General features: G+C 32.0%; 1 protein-coding gene across 1 annotated transcript; it reads left to right on the top strand.

Moving 5' to 3' along the window:
- Window positions 1–2,335: 2,335 nt before the first annotated feature.
- On the top strand, window positions 2,336–3,396 carry LOC140834090 (NDR1/HIN1-like protein 10). Its single transcript, XM_073198725.1, has one exon. The coding sequence runs from the start codon at window positions 2,447–2,449 to the stop codon at window positions 3,212–3,214; it is 768 nt and encodes a 255-aa protein (XP_073054826.1). The 5' UTR covers window positions 2,336–2,446; the 3' UTR covers window positions 3,215–3,396.
- The last annotated feature ends 4,366 nt before the right edge of the window (window positions 3,397–7,762 follow it).

Below are 7,762 nucleotides of genomic sequence, written 5' to 3'. Positions count from 1 at the left end.
ACGTTTCTACTCAAGCTTCAAGATATCATCTGTCAAACAACTGATAGTACATGTGTTCAAATCTTTGAAGATTTAACAGCATTAGCACCAGTCAAAAAAGAGTTATTTCATATAGGATATTGAAGTCAATCCGTTCAAACATCTACCCTATAAAGAATGATTTCACAATATCTTACTAACTTCCGAATGATAGAAATTAACTGATTTCGACCACGATGTGTCAGCTTTATGAAAACCAAGAGCGTGAAGTCGCAAAAGCAAAAGGAACATTAAATAAGCATTTAATGATACATACGACAAATGAAAGAGATATGTCTATTCTGTCTGGTGATAGTACAAATGATCGTTGAAAAGCGAATCTGACAGTTTGAGTTTTTCAACTATAAATATGCATAAATTTGTAAAGAAGACTATGAAATCCATCAACTTATATCAAAACTGCATATTTTAGTATCTTCGAACACACCTAATCTTTCGATCATCAGCTGCTTACTTAAGCACACTCTTATCAGTTTATATCATATCATCAAAGATCATCTCATGCTATATGAACAACTCAAACCGTCAAATCGAATTTTGAGTTTTTATATCATTATTCGGTGAACCAAGGGTTTTAAGCATTCAGATTTGTAAAGTTAATTACTAAGAGTTTAAGTTTAAGTAGTGATAAGTCCTAACTGAAGTTGATTGTTACAAGACATTATAAAACTAAAGTTCTCGAATCACAATTGATGACCAACCTCTCAACCAGAGAACGATTCATGTCAGTGCTAACACATCACTGCTCAGTCAATTGAATTCTAAGAGCATTTTGAGCATTAGAGCGACTTCATATCTACATCAGATCATCAAGGATATCATATGCTCATTGTACATCAACCAATTATTACACCCCGTATCAACAATCACAACAGTTTATAAACTCGTAGATGAAGTAGAATGGTTGTAAAAATTAGAATGCATCTCAGCTAGTCATCTAGAAAGGAGTGTAAATGAACTGAGTCAATTCACAAACTTTTCGAATTACTCTAGATTTTTGAATTCGAGTCAAACTCAAACATGTTCGAATTTTTTTCGAGCCTAAATTATTTTGATCAATAGTTCGCGAGTCGTTCGTGTGCTTTAATATTTTATTAATATAATATAATTATAAATTAAATAAATAAATTTCGAGCCTTTTGAGTATTTATTTTTGAACAATAATTCAAATAGTTTGCAAACATTTTCGAGTATTCGAGCCAATAACTCGAGCTTTAATTCGAGTCAAAAGTCTTAAAACTTTTGAATTTCAAATCGAGCTCGAATAAAACGAATTCGAGCCTTCAATTTTTTTTATATTTGATTTGGTTCGTTTACGCCCCTATTCTAGATGATCAAGTGTAAGTCAGTTGGGGCTGTAATCTCGATTGACTTATTATCCTAGGAATTTTAACTGAGAGTGTGACATTATTTAGACCGGATTTGTACAATATAATTGTATAAATCAAAGTTTTACAGTAGAATCTTTCTGAGAAAGAAAGAATGAGAGATATAATGAATTTTTTCTCGAACATTCAGAAACAAACTTGCGCATTCATATATATGATTTTACACAATAAGTTCTGACACGTACCTTTATAGGTTTACATGCCTTAATTATCAGTTTGACCACAATATTCGCTGCATAAGGTCGAGTTATTTATGCACTTTTATACAATTTACTCAATTTAGATCAAGAATAACTTCATCAGTTGATAACTGAATCATGATTCAATTTTTGAACATTGCCAAAACCAATTCTAACAAGAACCTTGGACTTCCCAATCTGGTTATGATGATAACATTGAGGTATTGTTCAGTTTTGGCTGTATATTGATTTTGTGCTAAGTTATTATGTATCATCCTTGTATCCTAGAAAACATATAAATTATTATTGAGTTTTGTTGTTTTATTATGGGAAATAGACATTCTTCCTCATCCTCGAAGCATCTCTTCAAATAATCAAATCCATTTTAAGAAAATTGTATTATCATACAGGTATCAGTTTGAAATAAATAGGTATAACTTTTTTATTTAAAATTTCCTAAAAACTTAAATATAGAATACAAAATTTGTATTTAATCAATGTTTTCATTTTGCAAGAAGTTGATATCATGAAATTTTTATAAATAGAAAAGGAAGTTTGTAAAAACTTAAAAATATTTACATGTTGGATTTTGAAATACAGTCTCTAGCTTTTACATATTATTTCAGAAAAATAGCATAATTTAATATCAGGAAAAGAATTTATCCATTTAAGAAAATTGAATAATTAAAAAAAAATATCATCTTGTGAGTTAGCAAATTACCTCGGTTTATATATACTAAACGGCCACTCCTCCGTCCCATTCTACCATCGGCTCCCTGCAACTGACACGCACAGTTTGGTTCCTCCGCCGGCACCGCCAGAATCTTCTGTAGATTCCACATGGCTGACCCCAGTAGACCCGTCACAGGCTATCCGGCCCCAAACCCCAACGCCAACGGTTACGCGGCCAATCCGCCTCCCTCCGGCACCGCCTACCCTTACGCCGCCCCAGCTCCGCCTTCCGACCCATATTATTACTCCAACAACCCCTACTACCAGCAGAGTTACCAGCCTGACTATTACTCCACCCGCCGCGCTACTTTCCTCCGCCGCGTCTTCGCCTTCGTCATCGCCCTTGTCGTCATTTTCGGCACCATCACCTTCATCGTCTGGCTCGTCCTCCGCCCCGAGCTTCCCGAGTTCCGGGTCGAATCCTCCTCTGTCTCCAATCTCACTTTCTCCAACAACTCGCTCGTTTCATTCACCTCCGAGTTTCGCCTGACCGCGAGAAACCCTAACAAGAAGATGACCCTTTCGTATAATGAAATCGATGCCTACTTCTACTACCAATCGGATTTACTTGCAGAGACCAATGTCTCTCCGTTTTCTCAGGGAACGAAAACGGACACTCCTCTGACGGCGAATTTCGCGGCTGCCGGTAGCTTTGTGGGTAGTTCGGCTGTGAATGGGATCAACTCTGAGAGGAATAAGGGAAATGTAGGGTTCAATTTGAGAATGGTTTCTAGAGTTGAGTTCGAGGCAAAGGCGTGGAGGACTAGGAGAAGGTTTTTGAAGGTGTTTTGCGGGGATTTGTCGGTCGGGTTTCCGAGCAACGGGAGCTCTGGAACTTTAACTGGTGGACCGAAAACGTGTCGCGTAGGGATTTGAGGTGAATTGGAATTCTATGAATCTTGAGCTGGGTGTTTCTGTTGTATGCTATTCTTTCCTTTCGAATGGATGAATTTGATTTGGATTCTTGAATTATATTTGTTGATGTACAGTTATAGTATATGGTTTTTTTTAGCTTTTTTAATGAATTACTTGTTCTAATTTCTTGATTAAAGAATCAAGATCTGTTCTTTATGGGTATGTATCTATTAGGATTGAGCCACGGGGGAAATATTTCTATTTTTGCTAGTCAACGTGTAGGATGCCTTTGTGTGAAAACATATGAATTCTGGATCATCTTTGTTTGTTGCTACAGTAGTGTATCAGATTATATGGTCCTGGATTCTTGAATTTGCTCCAAAAAGCGATAAAATCATATGCATATATATTTATGTGTGTGTAGACATCTGTATTATATGCATATACTTTTGCATGCTGAATTTGTAAATTTTCCATTTTTAGCAGGTATTATTTGTTTCATATGAAACTCCTTTAAATTTCTAATGCCCTGTTTCTTGAGGATTTGCATTTGCTTTATTTTTTGTTAATACGATCCTTTAAATTTTTAATGCTATGACACTGATGAATTAGTAAATCCGTTGCTGACATTACCGAGTCTATATTTTGAGAATTTGCATTGACTCGATTGTTTATCCATCACCCCCATATGTCCACAAACCCATGCATTGCAGTTTTATATAAAAAAAATGATGTGTTTGAAATGTATATTGAATTGGTGCAACGGATTTCCTATCGTTCTCTTGTTCACAAGCAATTGTTTGTTGGGGGTGACTGCTGTGTATTAGGTGTAACAATATGTTTAAAGGAAGGTAGGTTATATGGTGAGGGAACTCGAGAGAGAATTGTAGTAGAGTATGGAAACAGACAAGTTGTCGTCGTCCTTCAGCATTCTAGTATGGTACATTTTTGCTTTCCATTGGCGTTAAGTGTGGTGATTGATCGTTGTTTAGTAACGATTGAGCTCTGGTCTAGTGGCTTGTGTTTTTCTGATTTGGTTTCTTTTGAGATCTCCACTAGTCTGAGTTCAAGATATATTGCTAAGCAATATTTTCGAAATATCTTTATGGGGTGCCAAATAACACACCTCTATAGATTCATTGTAATTTTGCCTGTGGCCCTTCACGTTGATCTAGATTTGTGTGTAATGAATTAAACATGTGAGTATTTTAAATTCACTCTCGTGTGTATCTAATATGTCCCTTTTCGATCTTCTTGTCAAGTCTTTATTTCCACCACTATTTAGCTGGGTGTTCGGTTATCAGTTGTTCGGTGATCTTGTTAGTTCTTTTTTCCTCGGGTTGTTTTTTCTTTCTGAAAGCAGTGTTTACTATGCATTTGTTTTAGAGTTGATCAATCAGAATCAGTTGTTTACAATTTAGATAATGTTAGGGAGGAACACTTCTTTATGCTGCTATAACAATCAAAATGTGATGCTTATATCAGCATGCAATTTGAAATTATAGTCATGATTTTATCATCAAGGGTAGCTATATTCGCACACGTACGCTTGGTTGTCCATATTTTTGCTCTTTCCCATGGGCAGATTCAAAGGAGTGAGATCGAAGTGAGGTGTTTCGATGTGCTTAGGTGAGTTTTTTGGGTTTGGGGGCGGCCGGGCCGACAACTCCCCCAGCTCGTTTTACCACTACCCTTTCCTCCAAGTTTAAGCCAAGTCCGTTGTGGCAGCCTTGTTTGGTGGGTTTTTTTTATTATTAATTTAAAAATTCAAAAAAAATTATTTTACAAAAGTACTTCAATCCGCGCTTTGTAGGTTCGGACGCTCCATGTGGTATGAGCGTATGCTCTTTGTTGTTAATGTGGAGGAGCGTCCGCGCTTATTCGTCCACGTAATATTTTATTATATTATTATTATTATTATTATTATTATTAATTAATTTAATTCGAATAAAAAATATAATATTTAAGTTTATTATTATTATTATTTATAATTTTGAATAATTAATTTAATTCGAATAAAAAATATAATATTTAAGTTTTATTATTATTATAAATATTTATAATATATTGTAATTATTAAATATTTTGTATTATTTAGTTGATTGGTTGAAAAATTAGATATATGAGACGATTGAAGGAAGAAAATTAAAATGAATAAAAATAGTAGTGTTTCATCAATACATTAATAAGATGTTTAACTTTAACAAATATTATCGATAAAACTTACACTGAATTACAATATTTTCATTCTATTTTTAAATGAACATTGTTTATTTTCTATTTAAGCTATTATTAATAATTGAATTTCAATCACAACATTAAATTAAAATATTAATCATAACATAAAAATATAATATTAATATATTTTACAAATAATTATTAATACTTGATTGCTTCCTTCACTGTTGACCTTCTCATTTTTATAGATTGATTTATTTAATAAATCTATTAATAATTATAAACCCATTATATATAATTATATGTTTTACAATTAATTTTTTTTATGAAATATGTGTGTATATAATTTTGAGAGAATTCGAAATGAGTCTTCCTAAAATATTTTTTTGACTAATTAATTTTATTTACGTTTTCTTAGAACAATAATTTAAAATAGGAAAATAATCTAAAAATAAAAAATATTTATCAATCATGTCATATCTCTCATATTTTTAATCTTCTCATATTTTTAAAATAGAACAATAAATATTTTTTCAATCCTCTGATATTTTTAAAATAGAACAATAATTTAAAATAGAACAATAAATATTATTTCAATCATCTCATATTTTTAAAATGTTGATTTTATGTACGTTTTCTCTCGAATCCTCTCATATCTTTAATCACCCAATAATACAAAATATTTTCCAATCCTCTAATATCTCTAATTTTATATTTTTCATTCGAATTAAATTAATTATACAAAATTATAAATAATAATAATAAAACTTAAATATTATATTTTTTTCGAATTAAATTAATTAATAATAATAATAATAATAATAATAATAATAATAATAATAATAAATAATAATAATAACACGTTGACGAGCGTCCGCGCTTTATAAGCACGGAAGCTCGTCCACGTGGTGCGTCCGCGCCTACAAGACGCGGATTGAAGTACTTTTGCAAAATAATATTTTTTGAATTTTTTTAATTTTTAAATTAATAATAAAAAAAACCCCTTGTTTGGTATATCTTGTACTATTCGGATACCAAATGTTGGCATAACAGGGACAACAAGTTTGGTGTCATAGTATTGATTTTATTTTAAAAAAAATAAAATCATTTGAACTAAAATTCACAATTATTGTATGACTTCATTTAAATATATCTAATTCAAATTGTAGTATGACACTTTATTAACTCTTTACAATTATTGTATTATCTCTATTTGAATATAAATCAAATTAATTATAAAAAAATTATACAAACATATAACGAGTGTCAAAGATGATTAAATTTAATAATTATGATATTTTGGCCTTTGTATTCGGGGCCTATTTATGATTGAATGTTCTACTTTCCTTGATGTTGAGAGCTAGCTTATTCCTTTTTTCCTTTGGGTTAAGAGGGAGTATAACTTTATCTCTGATTTTATTTTCAAATAATTTGTTTCCCAATAAATCTAGAGATGGTAAACGGGGTGTTCGAACCGAAACTGGTTCGGAACCATCTCGTAAAATTTGTAACATGTCCAGTCGAATAAGTTTCCGATAGGAACATAGGTTTCTAAGATTGTATGGTGGAACTACGGGTACTATAAATCCGGATCCAATTATAGTCTATGTGTACGTAGAGTCGACTTTGATTTAGTTTTCTTCTCATTTGTCTAGTTTCTTCGATCTATATCTAATAAGGTTTTCAAAATGTTAAAGTTGATTTTTAATAAATTGGATGAGGGTTTTATAAAAACTCTTATTTTGTTGGTTTTCAAAATATTGAAATAAAATAAATTTTTTTTAGAAAAAAAAAATTGGGAATTGTGCGAGGGATAAAATTCAATTCACTGCTGTCATTGATTGTTTGAATCTACCACAATTGATTACACCAACTGGAATGATCGGTCACATGTACGGAAGAAATATGCTGTATGCCAGCTTGGGCATCTCGTGACGTGCAATTAATGCTTGTGTGTCCAACTATTATTTATACTGTATTTTAGAGTAAAGGATCTTAATGTGATTTTTCTTGTCATTTTTTTTTTCCAAAAATATTTTTAAAATCAAACATATATTTAATCCTCGACTATTTTAAGACCAATCACACAGAGAAACCGAATTATTTTAGCGACAATACAGTATTTATAAGTATTAATATTAATAAAACGAAACTCATGTCATTCCGAACATTAAAGTCGAACTCATGACCACCGTAACATATTTGGAGTTATGTCAACGATTTAACTTTCTCCTCTACAACTCTAAACCAATTCTCTATTTTCGACCGTGATGCGATCTGTGTGAAATGGATGAGTCGGGTCAGATACTCTACCGGATCTGCTATCAATATGTAGAGAATAAGAGCAAGATGATGAATCAAAAGCTTCTTTTCTCGAACAGCTGGGAAGAT

The sequence above is a fragment of the Primulina eburnea genome, chromosome 6, assembly GCF_022965805.1.
Source record: "Primulina eburnea isolate SZY01 chromosome 6, ASM2296580v1, whole genome shotgun sequence".
NCBI classification, from domain to species: Eukaryota; Viridiplantae; Streptophyta; class Magnoliopsida; order Lamiales; family Gesneriaceae; genus Primulina; species Primulina eburnea.
Note: the sequence above shows the minus strand (reverse complement) of the source record. Positions and strands in the feature narration are given on the sequence as shown.

Excerpts from the sequence above, each read along its gene's own strand:
- LOC140834090 (XM_073198725.1), top strand. The coding sequence starts at position 2,447 with ATGGCTGACCCCAGTAGACCCGTCACAGGCTATCCGGCCCCAAACCCC.